At 36.0% G+C, this 24,311-nt stretch overlaps 1 protein-coding gene across 1 annotated transcript in view; it reads left to right on the top strand.

Annotated features, from left to right (window-relative positions):
* The window catches only part of HCN1 (hyperpolarization activated cyclic nucleotide gated potassium channel 1), a 191,514-nt gene that overhangs the window by 96,189 nt on the left and 71,014 nt on the right, over nucleotides 1–24,311 (top strand). The window contains exon 3 of the mRNA XM_068176681.1: nucleotides 5,413–5,574. Coding sequence (XP_068032782.1) covers nucleotides 5,413–5,574 — 162 coding nt within the window. The remainder of the gene's footprint in view (nucleotides 1–5,412; nucleotides 5,575–24,311) is intronic.

Genomic DNA, 24,311 nt, shown 5'->3' with positions numbered 1-24,311 from the left:
ACCTGAGTTCAGTGATGCTGTCAGTGGAAATATTTGACCCATCAAGAAGCTTGAGCTGAAGTTCAGGAGATGCTGATGCTTGAAATAATGCTGAAGTGGGAATGGACCTACACTTCAAGCTGCCAAAACTATCAGTCTCTATGTTTATGTACAGTTCCAATGTTATTTGCCATATGGTCACACTCAGTTTGAGACTATGGCTTAAGAAGAGTTACAGCTGAACTTTGTCACAGAGGCAGGCTGTTCGTATTCTGTGTTTATGTCCTTCTGACAGCTGTGAAACGTTTTTGGTTTCTTATTACTTTGCTTCACTTCAGATAAATGCTTAGTCTAATAAGGTACTTCATGTCATCAATATAAGTGATGAATGAGACCTCCACCTCTGTAGAAACAAGTGTGAATTAGCACTGGTGATTTTATTTCAGAATCGTGAATCCTTTGTCATTTGCTTGCTTTTTTCTTTGTAGAGATAAAGTGGCTTCTCCTCTCTATTTAGATGTCAAGATAGGTCCCACACGTTTATCACATAAGAATAACAAAACCATACATTCTGAGTGAAGTCATGCCCTCTGTGTGAGAGTTAATATTTAGTATAGCATTGGCCAATTTACAGTATTTATAGATGGTATTTGCAGAATTTATAGATGGTAAATAAATATTGCAGAACTTAAATATGGTAAATTAATATTGCTTCCTGGTTATAAGTGGCCTTTTCAAGTCTTGCCTAAATATTCCTTCAGCAAAGTAGTTCTATTATTGCTTTCAGGTTTAACCTGTCATATTTCTGTTTTGTTGTTCTGTTCTTTTTGATCAGCAGAAGCTGGCTTCTATTTGTACATTTCCTTGAATTGGAATAAATGGGACTCCTGTTATAAAACCTAATGTCAGACTGACTCCATCTAGAAAGTAACAAATTGTAAAGGTCACATAAAATAGGCCATTCGCAGCTCTTTTTTTTCTGAATATGTTTCATTAAAAATAGTTTGTTCTGTTTATTAAATCACTGGTGTTTTCCCTTCAGGGCCAACTAAAGCATAAGCAGATCTTTGCATTTGTTGTCAGCTTAAGGTCACAAATACAATTAGATTAGATTATATACCTTTTCCCACTACTGAATTATCAATGATGAATTATTTGTCAGAAAATTAAGCACACATATCAGGAGTCAGTTGAGTGTAAAATGTTACCCTGAGGGCATAGCCAGGCATTTCAATCAATGTGTGTTTACATCTGCTTGTGTAGAGGTATTTCCAGTGTAGAATGTGATAACCTGCAATTCTCAAAGAAATGGCTTTGGTAGGAGTTGAATCAGACCCATAGTATCCCAGGTGACATTTATGAAGAATATCTTTTACAGTCGATTTGTCAAATATTAAATAGATAAAGAAAAAAGCCGTGGTTGGCTTTCATGGTTTAAAGAAGATCGAGAGATGGATGCTCAAAAAGAGGCATTGTGCTCTCCCTTTTATATTATTTTGTTTCTGGGGGAGCTTTGTTGCAACTACTCTCTTAAAAGTAAACATTCAACTCAGATGGGAGAATTCAGATCCTACTGTTTATAATCTCTGCTTAGCTGGTGCTCTGAGGTACAAACCTAATAATTTTGGGCTGACCCAGAGACTGAATCAAAAAAACCCTTGTCACTTTCAGAGCTGTTATTTTGCCCTGCAGTCTAGCTTGGAGTTTCACCGCTGTAAGTACAGCTTTCAGCATGCCTTCCAGAGCTGCACATGTGCAGCTCTGCCTTTTTCCCCCACTGTGGTTGTTTAACATTCTAGACTCCACACAGCTCAGTTGGTGCAAGAGCCATTTCATATTGCCCAAGGCATGTTGCAGATCTCCATTGGAAGACTAAAGGTGAGATAGCTTTGTGATGCTAAGCACCTTTAGTACTTCTGAGAAGTGGAAGAGGTGTCTGCATGAAATCAATGAGGTGAGATTTGAATAAATTTTTCTAGTAAATTCTGGAGTTTTTTACTTAATTTAATCAGAATTAAATTCTGATTATTGGGAAAAATTAATTTTTATATAAGCTGAACCTAAAATCAAAGCCAGTGGAATAACCACCCTTGAAAGTGTTCAAGAAATGACTAGTGCCATGGACAAGTTGGCAAGGTAGTGTTCAGTCCAAAGTTAGACTTGCTGATCTTGGAGATTTTTCCATCTTTTTTATGGTTCTATAATTGTATGATTCTGAACTGAACTAAAGCCACAACTGAACAAATATACCAGTATCAGAATACCAATTATTAGAAGGCAGAAGAGGTAACCTGTGCATTCCACAACAGCAGTTCAACAGCTTTTGTGTTCACTTGGTTAAACTATACATGTGCTATTAATTTATCATGACAGCCCTAAAATGCAATTAAGCTCCTGGGCTGGTAAGACTGGAAAGTATTTTCCATCTCAGGCTCAGAAATCCAAGTTAGCAGGACCAATTTGATATATACACTCCATTATAAATGTGAGGAAGGAATAGTCTGCTTTCTGCTTCTTATGCGGGAATAAAAAGAGTCATTAATAAAGTGTGAGTGAAAACTGAGATAAAACATGTGAAGTCTGACTTCTTCAGCAATTTCTTATTCTCTGTGAGCAATACTGTGCCAAAACTGTTAATCTGTGGTTCCATTTCGGCCATTGTCGGAGGCATAGTCAGTTATTCGGGAAAAAAATTAAGGTTTCCAGGCTAATGATAAAAGCTTGTAAAATTAATAAAGGAAGAAATTATGAGTTCTTAGAAGTGAGTTCACAGGCTAGATTTTTTTATTTTTCAGGTGTATGGAAACTATGAAAAATGACAGTACTATAGCCAAACAAAAACAGTCAAACATAACAAAAACTGAAATGAAGTAGTAATGAAAAGGAGAAATATTTATGAAATTTTCCCTATTATAGAAAACAAAAGTGTGAGGAGAGTTAGTTCTCAGGAGGATTTTAATTTTTTTCTCACATGCACTAATCTTAAGTAAGTCTAGTAAATTTTGAGAAATGTGTTGTCCAAAATCTACTGTCTTTCTGGTTAAACTGAACTTTTAGGTTTGAAATTAAGAATAAAGTGGCCAGATTTTCAAATGTATTTCGCAATTGCAATTTCCTCTTATTTGCATGGCATTTTTGCATGGTAAATGTTTAATGATAACCAAGCATTTATATTTAACTACATGAGTGAAGGGCTTAGGAGCTTAAATTTAGTTGTGTGCAAATGTTTGAATTATTTTTTTTATGAATAGTGTCTTGTTAAAAAGTTTGTTGAAATAGAGAGATTTGAGCACACATCTGTTCTGCAAAATCAAGATAAATTGATTTGTGGTCTTCTATTTCTTTCTATCCCACTGGAGGACCAGCTGATAGGCAAGCTGTGGTGTTATATTTTAGTTGAATGGTATGCTCTGTCTCACCCCTGGAAAATGTACGGTTTATTCCGAGCCTGTGCTCCTCCCCTGCAGTATCCTGTGTCTGTAATCCCATTGCCCGACCTGTTCCGCGCCCACTCTGAATCTCCCTGTTCAGTGTGCCGGGGGGACGGTTCTCTCTCTCTCTTTGCCGGCTCTCCTGGCTGTGCTCCCTCAGCCCCTCTCTCCCCCTCCCCTTTCCCCCTCACTCCCCTTTCCCCTCTCCCTCAGAAACCATGCTGCCTCCCGGGGGTAGGACCCCCATAACCCCTCATCTCATGAGCACCCTCAGAAGCCGTGTGGAGTCTCCTTGCCTGCCTGCTGCCACCAGCCAACTCGCAGCCTAGGGGGGACCCCGGGGACACCCCCAGGGGGTCCCACCCCGAAACGCGCCCCTACAGCAAGCCACTATTTCCTCAAATGAATGGCATTAGTTTCCTGTCCTCCAGTTTATCTACACTTCACATATCTCCAAGGAATTTTAATGAGGCTTAGCTCATTAATATGAGAATTGTAATTTGTGATTACAAAAAAGAGCTATAAAAATATGGCTTCTTTTATTCCTCTTGTTTCATGGTATCACAATCAATTCCTGAATAGAAGAACATTAAATATGCAGTATATGACTTGAGTCCACAGGGCATATTGGCTGTAGTTTAAAAAAAAATCAACACATCCCACCCCTCCCACCCCCAAAGTGTAAATATGTCAGTACAATACTACAGGCAAATAAAAAGTTAAAGACACCACAATGTGCTCTCCGTAGTTGTACTTGCACTCATTTTCAATGTGGATACTTTACCTCTGCTTTTAGTTTAGATATGTAAAGTTAGGACACAAACTTTTCGTCTTTTATATGTGAATTTTTTTAATTTAATAATGAAAAATTTAGTCTACCAATATACCCATATATGTCTAGCAATCTGATATTTTCAGTCCTAAATCTTCTGGTTTCTATGTCTAGCCACACTACAAAGTAGTATTTTATACTTAAAATTCCATGAAACACCAAATGCACATTCTTCATCTTCTAAATATAATTCCTGAATGGTGATAATTATGCATATTACAATGTTATATATTTATCTTTAGTTGATTGAATTGTGTAAGAAGTATGGAGTATGTCTGTATTTATAGATTGGAAGTACATTAAAACCAATATAGCAGGGAAGTGCTAAATGCATTTTTTCATACTATATCAGCAGCTGACTGCTGCTCGTTATGCAAATTCTGTCCAGCAAATTTGCCCACGACAAACCTGAAAATGTCTCCTTTGTTTTTGAGAATTTTATGTGTGATTTACTGTAAGACACTTCTCAGGTGCAAATGGTTTGTGTCTTAAGAATGGAGGAATACATTGAAATACAACTTACTGTATTAGTTTGATATGAATTTATCTACTACAGTAGCCTATGTAGTAGCCATGGAATCATCAGCATTTTTGGAAAATTCTAATTATTAAAAGCTGACAACTACCTTTTTGTCATTTTTGATCGGTGAACTGGTAAATAGAAATTGGATTAAAAATATAGAAGTAGAAGCTAAAAAATGTAACACTTGTATCGTTTCTTCACTCAAATTTTTGTGCATTTGAGAAGGTAATAAATGCAAAAGTGAATCTTCTGAAAGGGTCATTAAATCTCCCACAACTTTTTAGTATTTAAATACCAAACTCATAGGCAAGTAATGGTATCACTAGCTTACCAGGTATTTTTTAATTTGTGAGTCTTGCTTCAATTGAAAGTAGTTGGAGGTTTTTACAAAACCGTTGGGTGACTTCTATCCAATACATGCCTTTTTCAGCAGTTTACATAACACTGGCAAGCAGCCAAGAGTCAGGTGTGTCAGTATGCTTCTCTACTGAAATTAATGTGCTCAAATTAATGATCCTGCCTTAGAAACCTCACCATTTTTAGAAGTTCAGGATGACACTTCTTTTCCTTTAACCTGCCTGATGAAAATTAAATTACTTTAATTTCTGATTTGCAACATGTACATCACCTGTAATTTTTGTCTGCAGATTTTCCACATGACATATGATCTGGCCAGTGCAGTGGTGAGAATCTTTAATCTGATCGGAATGATGCTCTTGCTGTGCCACTGGGATGGTTGTCTACAGTTTTTAGTACCATTACTTCAGGATTTCCCACCAGATTGCTGGGTGTCCCTAAACGGTATGGTTGTAAGTATTGTTCATTTTTCATTGTGCTTTCTAAACATTATTTTTCTAAACAGTTAGCTTCAGAATTTAGTGTAACACATGCCTAGTATTATGCTGCCCTGCAATTTATTCAAGGTTACTTTCATATTTACAAGGCTCACTTGCTAATGAACTATAGTTTGTTTTGTAGTCCTCATGGTCAATAAAATGATATTGATTCATTGTCAGTAAATGAGCCAGAAAATACTTTAAGTTTTAAAGTCATCCTAGTTTATTAACCCTTATTCCTTAAAAAAAGCCACAAAAGAAATATGGAAACGTTCAGTTCACCACTGCTTTCAGTTTAGGCCACAATTTCAGAATGCTACTGGAGGTAGATTATTTGCGTTAGTTTCATGTAATGTTATCCTCAGTTTGTAAACTTCTGAGTCATATAATGATCCATTGTTCCCAACACACAGATCAAGATTTTTATAAGTAAAATAAGATAAAAAGATAAATAGACTCAGTTATATGATAGTTTTCTGTGTGGGAACAGAATGTTCAAGGACAGAACGTGACTCTGCGTTATTTATAAGGACGGGTAATGACTTTCTATTTAAAGGACAATGGCTGTGAAAAATACTTTTTTTTTTTTTACCAAGTCAGATAATATGACAGTATACAGAACATTTTTATAGGAAATACAGTGAAATTGGTGGAATGGATCTGTAGCCAAAACAAAAAGCACCAAGCAGCTCTCTCATTGGTGATCTGAAAATATGTGTCTCTCCAGGTTTATACTCTTAGGGTCCATAAACCATCACCTTTATTGTAAATGGGCATCTTGCTCAGTGTCACATATTCCTATTGTAGAACCATAACAGTATTTGTTCCTTTGGGAACATGATATTGCACATTAATGTGGGATCTCCTTGACTAAGCCTGTCAGTCATACAGACAAGTATTTGCAGTCATCAGGCAACATCTTCAATGATAACCAGCATGTTTGCTGACACCTCATTGTGCCTGCTGAATACTGACATATCTTCAAAAATGGGATTGCTACAATAAAAGTAGGTCACCACAGTGCTGACTGGCACATCTTTCAATTCTGCTGTATTCTGTGTTCTGCTTTCTAACATCTTCCATTCATGTTTACAAAGCATAAAATTTCTACCAGCTTTTTTAAAGATCTGGATGAAAATCATGCTGGCGAATGAAAGAAAGCCTTGGATTACACTTAATTGAAGTATTTAACTTTTAGAAAACACTAAACTATTAAATTCTCTCTGCTCCTTAAGTGCTACATTCAGTCTTAAGAAAGCTGTACACACTATGCGCGTTCTCTGACCCTTCTTTCTGCCTACCCACATTCAGGGCATTTTTTTATGGAAACAATATTCTCTCTCTGCTGTCCACATAAACTTGGAAAGATCCTTTCTGGAAGTTGCAACATTAAATTTTTTTTATCAGCAACTGAATTTATTTATGTTGACTGAACATTGGGGAGATATTTGAATATAAAGTTCACAGCATAGGCAGTCTTTTAGACCAGAGGCAAGAGAAAGAACGGAGGGCTGCCAGCCTGGAATCAGGAGCATATTTAAGACTGCTCTTAGGGAAAGCATATAGACCTTTCTAGATGTGTCCTGGTGTTACAAGACATTTCCTAGTTGTTTTCCAGGCTCTGGGAATGAGTTCTTTAACACTAAAAAAAGATAGTGAAGCTTTCATGGGATATCAGTCCTCTGAAATGATAGCAGAAACATGAGGAGGTTGATGATGATGATGATTGTTATCTACTTTTCTGATGTATTCAGAATCTTAACTAACAGGCAACTTGTTTGAAAGGGTTTCACATTCCTGATACTGCAAGAGCTTTCACAAGAGGGAAACTGTACTCTCCTGGTATACCATAGCATATAACAATTTAATCTACTCTGAATTCTAACTTTTGATACTGAAATGACTGCACCTGGTAGTGGTGCAGTCATTTGGATACAAATGTAAAATTTTGAATTTATTAATTGTGATCACTGGCTTGAAGACTTATTCAAGCCAATGTGTGCTCAACCAGAAAAAGTCAGCTTTTCCAAAATGTAAGCTGCAAGTCAAAGCTTTGCAGCTAATCTGTTAATAAAAGAAGTAAGGAAGTTGGAAGGATGACATGATGTCTCCTCAACGGAAACAGCCCAGCCTACTCTTCCAGTCCATAGTTCCATTCTGTCTTGCATGTTAGTTGCTTCAGCCTGCAGAGTGAAAGAACTTTTAAAAGCCTTGTATGAAAGCTGTTTCATCTGTTTAAATTGATACATGAAAGTATCCAAATGCCTAAGGCATGCTTGTGGTTTTAATTTATAAATACTGTAAAGGAATAAATACTGGACTGGGATCAAAATCCTTTTAATGTAGATTAAATTTAATGTCACAGAGGAATATGAAAATGAACCCAGGTTGCAGGTGGCTTACTACTTCTTTGAACAATGTGACTGAATGCAATTGAAAAAAAAGAAGTTAGTTGGATTTTTGTCTTTGAAAGGTTATAGGAACCTCGTAGTGCAACACAAAGGAGACTATAAAATGGAAAGCCCTCTCTGTAAAAGGGGATAACACTGGTTAACACTGGTTAGCACTGTGCCAACCTACTACCTAAGTAGTTCAACAGAGATTCCATTGCTATACTCTCTGCCATGATACTAATTATGAGCCCATATTGTATCTGTACTCTCAGCTTGAACCTCTTGGCAGTTCCTAACATAGGCCTTCATCTTGCAATGAAATGACTGCCAGAGCTGACATCTTCCAGAATATCAGTGTACTTGCCATTAAAAATAAGAACACTGGTAAATATCATATGAAAGTAAGTAGCAGCTTTTTCCCTTCCACATCCCCCTCACTTTAAGTCACATTCCATCTCATCCATTACAGACAAAATAAGAGTAAATTACTTGTAAGAGGGAATATATAGATCTTTGATGCCATTTTAGTTTTTTTCAACACTAGTATTTCTTTTAATTCCTAAAGAAGGTCTTTTCTGAAGAAGTTTCACAAATTTTCTTAATGATGCTGCCTAATTTCTCCTTGGGTCAGAAAGCCTATTATCTGCAGTTCCCTGTGTGATTTATCCTCAGCTTTCTGATCTGCATTGCTTTAGACTAGTGTACATCCATAATGACTCATAGACTAAACATTTTTGTCATGCCTCAGAGTTTGAGCCAGTAGTTCCTTAGAAAATTAAGAGTAAAACTTGCAGATCCACACAAAACACTAAGTACACACAAAACCAGAAAAGCACAGTGATCCTCTGCTATAGTCAGTCTATGCAAACCAAGATTCTGCATTCAGTTTCAGGTGCAGTAATTGCAAAACTAGTGTGTGGGTCCAAGCTGATGAACTCACCTAGTCATGTCTTATATGGGAGGGTTTCTAGGCAAGTAGAGATGAGAGATGACACTTTTGCCACTGGTGGCATCTGACCAGCTAAACATCACAGCCTGTAATATAGCATGCCTTGCAGCAGATCATTTCTAACAGTTTCTGTCTGCTAATGTGTCTGAATATTCCCAACCTATATGTTCCTGTCTGTATTTGCAATAATTAGTTGTATGGTTAGAAAAACATATGGTCCCTTAAGCAAGGTATTTACCTGGGCTTTACAGATCTTTTTATTTATAATGTTCCCTTTTTAAGATAAAAGTGTAGAGGAGAGGTATAGAATTTAACTTGGATGGTGAGTTTTTTCTAAAAGCCAAAAGAGATTGTAAAGGTTTTGGAATACCTTACTTTTCTGGCATTTCCCCTGGCAGTCAGCCAATGTTTGCTCAGCAAGAGCCTTCAGGTACTCTGATTTATTTTGTTTTGTCTTCCTTTCTGTCCTTGCAGTTGGATTGTTTACAGCTCTCGGGTTGTTCTAGGATGGATTTAGTAACCTGGGATTTTGCATTTTATTGATGCCCATTTGTGTCTCATAATTTCCTCAGGGGCAAAGGAAATCAGACGTTCTTCATCTCTGATGGTATCAGCATTGCTAATAAAAGAATTTGGGAATTTCTGCTACAGAATCTGGAAGTCTCTCTTATTATAAAATGAATTATTTAAATTAATATTTGATAGGGAAATCCAGAAGGGCAGGATATGGTTAGGATTTATAATGCCCTGAGAACTATGCTAACATATATGTAATATATAAAAAAGCTATTTACTATACTGCCCAAAACTACAATTTTAATTATCAACATTTCTTATTAATGAGCACCATTTTCAATTACACAATCACTTTTTTTTCAGTAAGGTCTCTGCTTTACTTATTGGAGCTCAAAGATTTCATTACAGTTATTTTGATATGTTATTCTCATTGGGTTTTGTCCTTTTTGATAATACATCACCTTAGCACCTTCTTCCCTATAATTGGCAATTAGGGAAGCTAATTTTCTCAGATTTTTCTGCATTTGATCATTATGTGATAATCATCATTTAGAGCTTCACAAATGTTTCAGGGTACATTTTTATTATAATAAAATATTATAGAGCCACATTTAAAGCAATAGATTCCTATGATTTCATTTGCAATGCTGAGCAATAAATGTGTACGTAAATCAAATCCCACAGTTTTATATTGGGTGCTTGAAAGTATGGACCATATGGGAATCATCTGATTCCTAGAGTAACTGCGGATCTGATGTGGTATACAACTATTCTAATGTATTTTTTACTCATATATTTATATTAATGTATGTCTGTTTAGTTAGTGCAGTGCATCTTGGAACAGATAAAAGTGTGAAATTACGAATCAGACATGGACTGGGAGCAAAATTAGTGAAATTGCTTAAGTCAGACACTCTGTTTATAACACAATTTGGAAATACAGTAATATTAGTAACAACAATATGTAACTGATATTATTAGGACAAACACACACATATTTTAAATCTACAATGAGTAATTATATTACTTCTGTTATATGCAGCTGTTCAGAATTCAGTTGCTGGTCTCTCCTGCCCTCAGCACTGACCTAGTCACTGAGGTCAGTCTGCTTCCTCCTGCATTAAGATGATGGAGGAATGACCTGTTTCACAAGTCTGGCATGAAGTGATAGGCCTAAAAATATATTAGCTCAGAAAAATATATTAATTAGTGTGATTTTTTAGTAGAAGAAACTGCAGAGGAAAATTGTGTGGATGTGCAGAGCTAAATGACAAGGTAGCTTTAATGCACACTGAGGACATGCACTGCAATACCAAAATTTTATGCCAAGCTAGTGGGGACTAGAGAAATAGGGTATCTGAGGACACTGTTGATTTAATTCAGTGTGTCATGATCAATGAAGAGGAAAACAAATCAGGTTCTCATTTTTGCCACAATTGCTAAGGATCTAGGAAGCCCACATAGGTTTTCATTGCTTTATTCTGTTTTCTGACAGGTTAGCAGGTAGTCTGCTTTTGCAGGCCTAGAATAAGAAGTAGTAATAATTTTAATAATTTTTCTTTCCAAACTCCTTGTTTCCTTCCAACCTCTTTGGTGTAATATTCTATACATTTTTTGATGTCTCATATACTTTGGGCTGTATTTTTAGTATTAGATTTCTGATGTGCTTAGATAAAATTAGTTATTAGATTTCCCCAGTCTTACAGTTGTTGAGATTTCTTTTTTCCCTGTATATTATCTCTGCCATTAATGTCTTTTCAGATTCTAAATGTTATTTTATTGTCTTAAAGCCATGAGCTAATTCAAATGTAAAACCATAAGAACTGAAAAATAAAGGTGTAAAATCAATTACAGGGAGGTTTAAAAATTCGTAGAGGTTTAACAGTAGGGAAAGTTATACTTCAATATCTGGATTATAACTTCCTTAAAAGGGAAAATAGTAATTCAGAGAAAGTATTCCAATTTAATCACAGAACACCAACTCTGAGCACTGTTTATCATTGCAAACTCAACTATTGTCATCAGCCCTGCCACTTTACCTTACTCTCAATGAAATGCTTAAAACTAATGCTGTACTATTGATGCAATTATTTAATGCTGATGGTGATAGTTATTTCAGTAGATATTGGTGCTTAATGGAAGGATCTAAATTAGGACAGGTTGTAAGTGTTGATTGTAGCAGTATGTTGCTGATGTGATAATAGGTGCTAAAGAGGATGACTTCTGTCATGAATTAGTTGGCCGCCTTTCATGCTTCTGTTTCTTTCAGATAGAAAGCTGTACTTCCCTATACAGGATGAGAATAATGAAACAGTCATTTAGAGGGAGCATTCAAAAGCAAGTTGATGCACTTAAAAGATTCTAACATATTTCCATACTTTTTCTGTGGTTTCGAAAGAGCTAGTAGAAATATGTCAAGGAGCAGATGCAAGGAAGAACTTGCTTATTTGTCATCAAAATCTGGTTTCCGTGTTTCTCCCTCAAGAATCAATACAACTCATAAATGCTTATGCTGCAGTATATTGTTACGGGATTTCTGGTAACTGTAAACTACAAAAAAAATTATGTAAGCCTTACACTGGAAAGAATAGAAGAAATTGCACAAAATACTGTAAAGCCTATTGTTGTGTTTGATAGACATTCAAGGGAAAAATAGCAGAATTCATAATGTGTGCTCTAATCCATTTCTTTAATAAAAGATGTGAACTAAAGTAAAAACATAAATTGGACCTATCGTGTTTTAGGACCTTGTATCCCACATTTACCCTGGAGTAAATATTCAGGAGGTGTTAAAAGCACCACATGGCCAAAAGCAGATTCTCTGTTGTAGTGAGTGTTCCCTTTTCCTGGGGGGAGCTGGATCAGTCTGCTTTGCTCTCTAAATTTAAAATTTATCTGCTTGTAGTGGTACACTGGCTTGAACTGGAATATAAATGTGAAAAAATTACTTTGAAGCACATTACTTTGAAGCACATCTCCCTGGGTGGCCTTTTCTCTTGTGATTGGAGTTTCCAAAAACTGAACTCTTGGAATATTTATGCCAGACCAGGTTTCCCAGAATAAACCCAGTGTAGATATATCCAGATGAATACCATTCCTATACAGCTGTTCTTCAGCAAATCTTCCCCTTTTTCACTGCAAACTTTAACAAAAATGCACAGCCTCATTCACGATCCATATGATTTAAGACTGCACAAAAATGTGGTTTGCACAAGGTGCATATTTTTGTCAAGGGGTCATTATCACAGTCAGATTTTCTCAAGAGCACTGATTTTACTGCTTTTACCTGATGGGTTTTTCCATATCAAATTTGAATTTTCTACACACTGCTATTCAACATCTGACTCATTCTAGTATTTAAAAGTGCATCTGGAGAGAAGTGTCTACTGGGATGCAGTTAAACATGAAAAAATGACCGTCTGAAATGGCACATTTAGAATACATACATTTCACATTGGGAAAAAAACAAAGCAAGGTACTGTGTTCTAGTTCACGTAATTGCAAACCAATTCACTCTGATACATGAGAAACTTGAGATATAGGTCTGTGTCAACCAGACTTATGTCAATAGTCTGTAGGATGTGTAATCTGGATTCCCAAAATCCCAAATGAAGAAAAGAGGGGTTTATAATATTTCATTTAAAATTCTGGTTATTTATTAACTTCTTTCTCCAAGGAATTTTTAATATTTTATATTTTAACTTTAATTTGAATTTGAATGAAGCTAAAAGCTTCTCTGTAAAACTGGAAGTCTCAATTTGCATTCACTTCTGGTTACCAAAACATGAGAAAAACAGGAAATACATAGCATCATATTTTCTTCCATTTGTTTTAGCCTACTAATTTTTCTTCATGTCTGAAATGGTTTTGCCCATACTGTTTATACATCTAAACCAGGGATGTACACAGTTTATTTGGGTGTAGGCTGCATGTGTTTTGTCTCTTGTAAAAATATAGGATAATTTTCTTTAAGATTGCTCTCATCCATCTGTTTCCTGCTCTTACTGCTTTCTGCACATATACTTATTTGAGCAGACTCAACCTGAACTAATTCTAACAGACGCCTAAACCTTTCAGAAAATTTAATCTAACAGAAATGATGGAAAAGATTTTGTATAGGAAAATCTTTATATTTTCTGAAATAATACAGCATCTTATTTAATGTTGTTGCTAATAAGCAAATTTTTAATATCATCTAGATGTGTGAACAGATGTTTACATATTAATTGTAAAAGCAAGCAATGAATACTTCTAGTATCAATAGCTTAAACTACTGAATGCCCTTTATATATATTTTGCTTTCTTTCTGCTATCTGGATTTTTATTTTTGTTCATTTATGCTTTAGGAGATATTATTGACAACATAAGGAAAAGAATCAAGCCCTATGGTGAAACTTTCTCTGGCCATGTGCCATGTTTAATAATTTGCACTAGGTTTCTTTTCCTTATGTGAGGGGAAAAGCAATAATATCATTAAAAAAATATTGGTATTTCTCAAAAAACCCCCTCACATTTATCCTGTACTAATCTATCTAATTTATCTGCAAAAGTAAAACCATTTCCCCTCAAATTTCAAAAAAAAACCATTATTGACATTAACTTAATTTTTTTCTCTTTGTTTTGAATCACTGCTGTTTATTACAAAACGTTCACGACAGTCTCCTGAGAAGTGGATTGGAGTGGAGAGAGATATACACTCTGAGGCCTTGTTTAATAAGACAATATTTCCTGTATTTTGGGGTACTGCTAACTAGAGAGAGTTGCTTTGGAACAATGTCTTTGAAAGCCAGCAGCTGGCATTTGAATGAGATAAGAAAATAATGCCCATATTCTTCACGAATGACTCATGTTCCATTTCTAATCCCTCACATTCATCATTTTAGTCACTGTGCTTGATCTTTTATATTCAGAAGACGATAAAGTTAGCTTGCAATTGAGGGTAGCACTTTGACAATAGTACATATAATCAAAACAGAATTATCTACATTGGTATAGATAGGGAGAGAATTAACATGACTGGTTTTGAACAACTGTCTACTTAGTGATGTTTTTAAGTGGAGTGCATTCAGACTGCTCGTTCAGGTTTACAAAGAGTAATTGGGTACTGGTCAGGAATAAAGGCAGTGCACAACTCATTTGTCACTCTTTGCAGTAATATGTAATAGCCCTCTGGTATAGTAAGAGACTTAAAATTTTTCTCTTAGATACAACTAGAATAGTTATGGCAAACCTAAACTCAGCTAAATGTTGCTATAACTATCATCCTTGATAAAAGCCTTTGCTGGGAGCAAAATAAAACTAAGATTTGTGTTATAAGAACATGCAAGAACTCACCCTGGAAATGTACACTCAAGAGCAATGGGTAGGCATACTACATTTCCAGTAAGTAAGGACAGATTTGACCCTGGAATTTGTTGGACCTATGGAGATGTCTCTGTATGAGCTCATAGCCAATGCCATTCACCTAAATGCTGCCTGTCCTGTACCACCATCTCTCTATCTGAAACACAGATGCAGTGCAGAATATTTAAATGTGATTTTACCTTCTTGTTACTCTCTAACACTGATTGTCATGGCTTTACTCTTGCAGCAAGACCATCCTGCTGCTACATAAAGTTTTGTGCATATAAAACTTGAGATGAATGAATTCATTTCTGAGTTCTATGAATAAGCAAGGATGAGGTTCCTTACGTTTTTGCTGTTTGTATCTTGACAAAGAAGCTGTTTGTGGAAACATAAATGATGAGAGGAAGTGCCTTTAGATTTAATGGCGTATTGCTCCTAAGTAAACATGTTTTGCAGATCAATAAATATACTAGACCTTAGCCAATCTTGTTGAATTTTTGTGAAGGAAACCCTCCCACACACATAGAGTGACATGGGGAGAAGAAAGAAGGAATGTGACAGTTTAAATAGAAATAGAACATCTGAGGTGGAAGTTGAGTTTTTTCTAAGCATGAGCCAGTGCACTCAACCTTTGCAACATGATTTGAGGAAACATAAAGTTGGCATGTGTACAGATAAATAAAAGATGAAGCGTTTCTAGGCTTTAAAAAAGCTTTTTGTTTTTATTCTTTTGCTTTTAAAAATCTTTCCGACTTGGTATGAGAAAGTACTGACTGCTTACCCAGGCAGTAAATACATAGACATCTGCCCAGAGACTATCTAGAACATAATCTGAAAACTTTTCTCATTAATAATGTTAAAGACAAAAACATGTCATTTAAATGCCATATTCACTTATAGTGGCAACATTGAATGCAAAATCTGAATGAGGAACTAAATATGGTATCAATTAAAAACACACCCAAATGCAATATAATGTGTGTTTCTAATCAATAATGTCTCTCAATTTTATTTTATAATATAGTAAAAAAAAAAGCATGGCATTTTGCTGTTTTGAAGAATGAAAGCTGCCTTGATGTACATCCTCTGATAACCTTCCTTCCATTGAGTGACCTTGTTCCTTTTCATAGCTTTGACTGTAAAGGTTGAATTTGAAAAATACTTCAGTATATTTTATTTTTTTAACACAAATTTTGGGATTTTTGATGTAAACTTCAGAAGGGAGAAATAGCCATGTGATCTGAAATTAGATTCAGAGATTAGATTCAAGACCATTTGAAACCTAATTTAAATGAAATGAAAACTCACTCTGTAATGTTTACCAGGGAGTTTCAAATGGTTCTTATCTGTAACTCAGCTTAAACTTGTCTACCCTATGTGTTTGGAGGATGCAAATCATGGTTGCTATAAAAACAAATAATTGTTGTTTGTCACTGTTCAGAATGAGTGCCATATATGTGTGGAGTGCCATGGTTTGCTAGATTTATTAAAAGATTCAAACATTGCTGCGGTACTGGTTTCAAGACAAGCTTAACTGAACCTGTCTGAAGTGAGTGGTTCTATTACTTTCTTTTGACAAACTAACTTAAAAAAAACTGAAAAAAAAGGATATTCTTCTGATTCTACTTAACATTAAATAGATATGATGTGGATTATCAGATTTCTAACATCAATCTTGAAATGTAGCAGGTTCCCAGTTAACATGAAGGTTCTAGGTAAGAAAGATCTCCAACAATTTTCGTGTTAGATGATGCAATTTTTGGGTAAATATATGCTATTTTCCTTAGAATCTGAGTCCTGTTAGATGTTTTCAGTTTAACATCCTTCCCAACCTTTTACAAGCAAGGTAAATGTCATACTTTCAATAAATGGGTATACAAATATCCCTGAATCCAAGAACCCTTTCTCTCACTGCATGCTATTTGCTGTATAACTTTATCCATATAAGTAAATAATTATGATGTTTGCATTCTAAGCATTCCTCTGTTCTCATCTGGAATCTTTTTATGTCTTTCACCTGCTCTTATCTGTGGTTTATGATACCATCTCACTGTAGTATGCTTACATTAAATCCAGTGTGCTGGAACAGAATTCACTGAGTCAAATCTGCAGCACCCCTTACAGAGCCCCTCTGACTTTTGTCAGACTTGCAAGGGCAAACTCATGTCCTGATGTGACTGCAAAGATCAATTGCAAGAGAAAAAACACAGATCATAAAATAAAACCAGAGCTTGAGAGAAGAGGCTGTTCTAGGGAATTTTATTTTCTCCACTGGATTGGATCTAGGAAGAAATGGGGTGTCAAGTCTGTCCATGAAAACAGAGGCATGCCCAGTAGGGAAGCTCAGGAAGATAATGGATGCAGCTTTAGCTGAGTAGGATCCTGGGCAGCTTTTGGAAAGAGAAATTCTCCCCTGGAGGTGATAAAGAACACCTGCACTAACATTCTACTCTGAATCACCATCTGCAGAAGTCAGATTTTTACTGACTGTGTAGGGAGCCTAGGGAGATCTGCCAACTCACTTAGCTATCAAAGTGAAGTACCTGAAGTCAGCTGAAGTGAAATTTTGGCATGCCTTTCTCTCTTAGTGCTGGTTCTCACAAACAAATCTCAGGACAAATAAGACCACTGGTCATTGCAAACATCCACATGTAAATAATAAAAAGGTGCAGTGCACTTTTCCTGTTCTTTGTCCATCGCTGAGGATTGTGGTGTTCCTGCTGTTCCTCTCTCCTTCAAGCATCAGAGCTAGATAACCCATGTCTGGCCTCTCCACAGGGTTTGTCCTCTGGCCTAGGCTGTCTGCCTCAGCTGTACTTGTTTCTGTCAGAGCATTCTATCCTTAGTAGCTACCTGGGTTCCCCTGAACTACTCACCAAGTAGATGTTTTAGTTGTCCTGCAGGATTATTTTGCAGGTCTTCCTGTAATCAAAGCAAGTTTAATTCTTAATTGCAGAAAGAGACTTTCTTGCTTTTTCTGTTGTAGCTATGAAAGTTTCCAAAGGGATTTCCAAGCATTTCTAAATATCTATATGGCGTTACCATTGTTCTGTGGATGAAACACTTGTTTCATAAATACTTGCTATGGAACTGTGAGAAGGCAAGTTGGCTAAAGAAAAGTTAAACCCCCCACTAAACCAGATGGCTTAAAGCCCCATTCAACCTGGCTTTGATCACTTTTAGGGTTGGGAAGACATCCACAACTTCTCTGGGCAACCTTTTCCAGTTTCTCACCATCCTCACAGTAAAGAATTTCTTTATATTTCTAATATCTAATCTAAAACCACTGTCTTTCAGTTTAAATCCATTTCTCCTTGTCTTATCACTACATGCCTTTGTAAAAAGTTGCTCTCCCTCTTTTTCATAAGCCCTCTCTTAGTACTGGTAGCCTGCTAAGAGGTCTTCCCAGAGGTGCTCCAGGCTGAATAATCCCAACTCTCTCAACCTGTTTTTATAGGAGACATGCTTCATCCCTTTGATAATCTTTGTGGGCCTACTCTGGACTTGCTTAAACAGGTAGAATGTTGGACAGGGAAGCAAGAGTGCTATAAAGACAACCTGAATGTGTCCCATTTAATGGCTGAGCTATTGGGAATTCATTCAGGCAAGACCAGCAGTGTGTCTCCTTGCAGTTTCCCTTTTCCTTTTTCAAGGATGGCAAGGGAAGATGCCCAGGGAAGATCAAACCACAGGGAGCATGGGGTGATGTTTCCTTCAGTTTTCAGAAATTTGCTGCTGAGGGACTGAGCTGGTATCCAGGTGTTGAACAACTATCACTATGTGTTTCTTCTAGTAGTCTGACTTGCCCAATCATTTTTTGCATGACCATGCAAAAATGATCATATTTGTCCAGAAGCACAGGCATGGTGTCACAGGATCATTACTCTGACATGCTGTCACATACTGTTAGTGTCAAGCTGACCGTGATGGCTGTCCTTGACACTGCACCCCACACTGGGGTGACTGTACCTGAGGAAGCCCAGAGTGACTAAGTAGGCATGGACTGAACACTGTCTTTATAGCTGGAACAAGGACTTGTGTGCTCCACACCTCTTGGGTGAATGCTACAGGATCACTCAAGTGCTCTGTTAACTCCCTCAAGGTCTATGAAAGAGGAGTGTGTTCCCCTTCCTCCTCCTCAGAGTCCGAAGTTCATACCCCCAAGGTCACGATATTCTTCTATGATTTTGATTACCCTCCCTCTGCTAGAGGAGGGAAATGAAATTTTTGTAAGTATTTTTTTTTAATGCCTAGACATAATTTTGTGGGTGGCACTTAGGCTGCTAAATAATTTTTCTTTATATTATATTACCTTGGAAGTCTTGCAGACTCTAGTAAGCACCTACAGTTTTAAGACATCTGAGTTTAAGAAAAGGTCATCAGGAAACTCTAATGTATTCTCAGAAAAAAAAGCCTCTAACCTAGATTCAGCCTACTTGCTTTGACACTGAGGTTTGTTCTTTTCATAGAGCCAAAAAAGGTTTTCAGCTGCAGAACTATTTTGCTTCCTGCTGTCACTGCCTAATAAATTAATGCACAGCTTTTTGTAGGACGTAGTATTTGATGAAGGATTGTGATTTACCAGAAATGCAGATCAGCTTCTTGAGGGCTCAGATATTTAGTAAAGTAATTTTCTGAAGAACTGTAAGCTAACCAGATGCAACCTAGATTCTCAAAGGCATCAGGTTAGGAAATTTATTGAAAAACTGACAAGAAAAGTAACAGCTAAGTGGAAAAAAAAAAAAAAGCTTAAAACCAGCACTGATCCTCTACCTTAAAAAATTCATCACTTAAATAAAACATGGTAAAAATTATATCCTTAGACTAAGCAGAACAATACTTGAATTAGCCTATATGGTACCAAGCACCACTCTACTAGAGAAAAAACGTGGTTTTTAAATCACTGGATTCAGTAACTCACAAATCCCAATCCCACAGTTATGCTGATTCTCTGGGTCAAAGTAGCATCAGTTCACCTTGATTCATTTTAAGCAGATTAAAACATATTCAGACTCTTTGTGAGTAGATCAACTTAATCCATTTTAATCTACTGTAAACCAATATTTTTTTTCCTCTAAGGACACATTCTTAAAAATATTTACAAAGGAAATAAATTTAATTAGGGTATGCCTATACATATAAAAAGGAGGAAGGTGTGTCTTGGACAATGTTTGAATGTTTTGAAATATGTAGTGAGAAACCATTTGGACACAATTATTTTGTGCATATCTGTCTATGTACTTTCCAAATTATGTATCAAGTTTGCCTAGATATTTCCTAATGATAGCTTTTCCTGCCACTTGTTAGGTTTGTTGTTTCCTGCCTTTTTAATGTAACTTTAACATCCCTTTGATTCAAAGAGAATGGTGACCGCAGTCAGAAAACTCAGTGTCCCCTTCCAAAACCATATAATTTCCATTTGTCATCTTCTTTGGGATGGAATGCTTCACATAATTTGCTATCTAGTCAGAGTTGCTCACATAGTAGAGAGGTTGAGTTCCTTCTACCAAGTTCCCTTTCCTAAATTGGTTGCAAATATGGTCTGTGATGGTGTAGATTATTTCTAACAGTTTTCAGTGAAGCAGTACATTATGGAGTCACAAGTCAGGTTTATGTCACTTCACTCCTTCAACTGCTTCCCAGACCTGCTCTATATTAAGCCCACATTATCTGCCTATTCTTGACTATCTAGATAGCTAGTGTTAAAAATGCAAAGCTTTTCTTGGTAATTGCATTGTAAAGCATTTCATAAATGATTTGATTCAATGCTTGAGGCTTGTTAAGTAAACTGTTTTACATTATATCCAGCTCCTTTCACAAAATGAAAGGAGCAGAACAAAGAGATACCTTGTCTTTAATGCACATTGAATTTTTACCTCTCCTGAACAGAGCTATTTCATGAACAAAGTTGCTCATCAAAAATGCTTCCTGGTGGGTTTTATGTATTCTCTTATTAGATATGCCATTGTATTGGGTTTTTCTTTCTTCTTTTTCTGTAAGAAAGTGTTTATTTTTAAGATGTATTGTTTGCCCAGAAAAAAACTTGTGGATATACTTGTAATCACTTACTGTGACCACACAATACTTACTGTGATTAGAACATTTTTTCCCATTTGTAGTAGTGTATATCTGTTCCAGTCAGTCCCTTGTAAACAATGGCTCTTTAGTTTATTTTGGGATAAAAAATCAGAGTGTTTTGAACATAATCAAAATCTGAGTGTATTATGACAAAGGAAAACAAAAGCTAACTGCCTTTGATAAATTTCAGTAAGGAGTTTATTCACTGGAGAAGTGTATTAGCAGATAAATGTTCAATATTTTCTGCATCAGGAAAAATAATCAAAATAAAAGGAAAGATCTGCCATGCTGCATTGTCTTTGATGGCTAGTGCCAAAGATGTAGCACCAAAAAATTATAACTAATGGCAACTAATCTGTTTCAGTGCTAAACATTTGTAAAAACTATTTTTTGAAATACATCATATAATAGTGAATTTTATTTCAAATCAGGAGACAAGGAATGCTCTCCAGAAGCAATAATTTTTGCTAAAGATGATACTTTTAATCAGTTTGAAAACAGACGTATAAAAAAGAAGTCATTACTGGCTGTCAAATAGCTCCCTGACACCGCCCTTACAGAAGCAGTTCACAGCCTCTGAGAGTTCTTTAAGGAACAGAAACACAAATCCTTTAAAAATGCCTGTCTGCTTCCCTGCACTCTTATTTTGCTTTTCCAGAAGATGAGAAAGAGATTAAGTAATTGGTACAGTTTGGAAGAATTCTTTCACCAGTGTTCATCCCTTAGTTTGTCACTGACTGATTGACAAGGGGTTGTAATGATACCATAGATTAAATAAGCCCAAGTCTGTTTTTTCTCCTGGAAGTCAGTTGCTTCCACAACCTGCTTCCATGCAACTGGATTTCCTAATTACCAAAGCAAAGAGGCCTCAGATAAACCTCTGCTAACTCTTAGGCTGGTTCAGGAGCTGTTTTGGAGACTATTAATTGTCTTGAGCCAAACCCACTGTTTTCTGAAAAGGTATTTTGTATAGACAGTCAAATTCCATAATAGAGGAATGTTTTCTAGTACTGTCAAATTTTCATGTTGTAAAAATATGGTTTGTACTTTTCATGTTTTTTACTTTAAACTTTATAAAAGCTTTCTAACATCTTTGTAAACTGAAATTCCCTTAAAATTCTTATTAAAATAATCCTTTGCAATGGCATGTTATTCATTCAGTCATCTGGGTTCAGTTAAGGGAGCACAATGGCCAGTTAAAAAGGGTGAGTCATAGTGAGCTGATTGACAGGCAAAAGAATAAAATAAGTATTTTTCACATAAGATTTAATTTATTATTTTGTAACTTTATATTTACAGCTATAAAAACTCACTACTGTATCTCTTAACTACGCACAGATACAAAAAATGAAGAACAATACTGAGCAGTGTATAGGGAATCCTCCCCTATAAAATTGTGAGCATATCTTCTCATCCCTTTGAATGCATGGGGCCTATTTGTTTGAACATAATACCTCAAATATATGTGAAAGACCAAGCTGTGTGCATAAACCAAATATCTGCCCTTCTGCTGCTGTTTATGAATTTTCACACTTACTCTGCAATGAAAATTATTCATCCTTACATCAGAAGTGTGATCACAAGTAGACACTCTGTCTACTTGCTTTTAATGGGGGAGTGTATTAGCAGATAAATGTTCAATATTTTCTGCATCAGGAAAAATAATCAAAATAAAAGGAAAGATCTGACAAGCTACATTGTTTTTGTTTGATGGCTAGTGCCAAAGACAAAGCATCAAAAAATGAACAAGCTGTAATGACAGCAAAGTCATGTAACTACGCTGAACAGAATAAATATATAATATTTAGTCATTGCTCCTCTAAACTTCTTTTCCTGTGGAATGCAATGCCAAACAATTTCTAATTTTTTTTCCTGCTAGTACTGCTCTTGAAAGTATATGCTGAGTCACTTACAACATCTGTTATCTGTGCACGTATCAGCTGAGAGAAATGTTCAGAAGTTTCTGAAAACATCTGCTTATTTCACTGAGTTTACCAATTCAGGGTTCTTCTGTTTTAAATCATACCTACTTGCACACTTACTAAAATAGACTCTTCCTTGCACTTCATAAGAATTTTAGAACACTGAGATTTTGAGTCTTCCAAGTCTGATCCCACCTTGCCTTTGTTTACTAGTTTTAGAAAACAATATATTCATAGTAGTAGTATCTGTGATAAGAACTAGAGGTTTTACATGTTAGTGCATTCACTATTGCATGAGCTTTGAAACAGTAAATATTGGACATCTTTTGCATTGGCTTACTTGGTTATTCATTGCCAATTCAGATAACTTCTTTAAAAGCTGAAACGCTGAGATGATTTCCTGTCTGATATTTTAACTAATGCATAATTCTAATGTACTATATGACACCAGAGGTAGAAAATTATGCAGCTTCCTGATGGAAAAGCATGTAAACTATAAATCTGTATATATGTATATATATATATATATATATATATATATATATATATAGATTGCTGAGGAAATTATAGATTTAATATAGAGGCCCAGTTCTATTGTCATGTTACTTGCACATAACAAGTCAACACAGGGAAAGAATCACATGGCCTTTTTTCTAGCTATTTCAGACATACTTGGTAAAAATTTTGCTAACACACATCTATAGCCTCTTCTTAGCATGCCTTTTTGATTAGTTAAATTACAAGTAACTCTTCAGTTTAAGAAGTCTTCTAGAAACAGTTGAAAATAATGACTTGCAAACAAGTATACAGCTAACTTATATAAACTTGTATTACTATAAAAGACGTAAATACAGTTTAATTGAATTCCTGATGGAAAAGACTAATTTTTATAGTAAATTTTACCAGCAGTAGCTCATGTCCCCCAGAATTTAGGCAGACATTTCCTCAGGGCCACTCCTGTGTTACAGTCTCTGCCACTATGCAGGCAAGGATGCTTCGTGCTTTCTTCAACCTCTTAAACCCTAACTTTACATTCATATTGTGCAACGGCTTCCCATGACAATGCTAAAACCAGAGGGCTTACTTATGGACTGTCTAGCTGCCTCCATGGTGATAAGTAAATTTATAGTACCCAATTTTGATGGGGACTGGGGTAGGACTAGTTTAAGAGCTACCTACTATGTCCATAGAATAAATATTTTTTTGAATTTCAGCACTGGACAAGCTCATGCCATTGAAGCCTAGAAGGAAGTGTTCCTCACCTAGATCAGCTCCAAAGTACAACTGCTCTTGCTTGGAGAGTGCTGTGGGACCAGTGTCAGGCCATTTTTGAAAGGAAAACCATGGGGATCAACTTCTAGAGCTTGGAAATGTTTTCTGATGCTTTTTAATTTACTGGGATAGGAACTAGCTGTCTATGTTCTGTCAAGATCTTCCTTCAGATACTACTTACTTTCAAAAGAACCTGAAGACAATGGTGAGCATAAAAGACAGGGGTGTGAGTGA

Source organism: Anomalospiza imberbis, chromosome Z (genome assembly GCF_031753505.1).
Source record: "Anomalospiza imberbis isolate Cuckoo-Finch-1a 21T00152 chromosome Z, ASM3175350v1, whole genome shotgun sequence".
Taxonomy (NCBI): Eukaryota; Metazoa; Chordata; class Aves; order Passeriformes; family Viduidae; genus Anomalospiza; species Anomalospiza imberbis.
The sequence above is the reverse complement of the archived record's forward strand: the minus strand, read 5'-3'. Positions and strand labels throughout refer to the sequence as shown.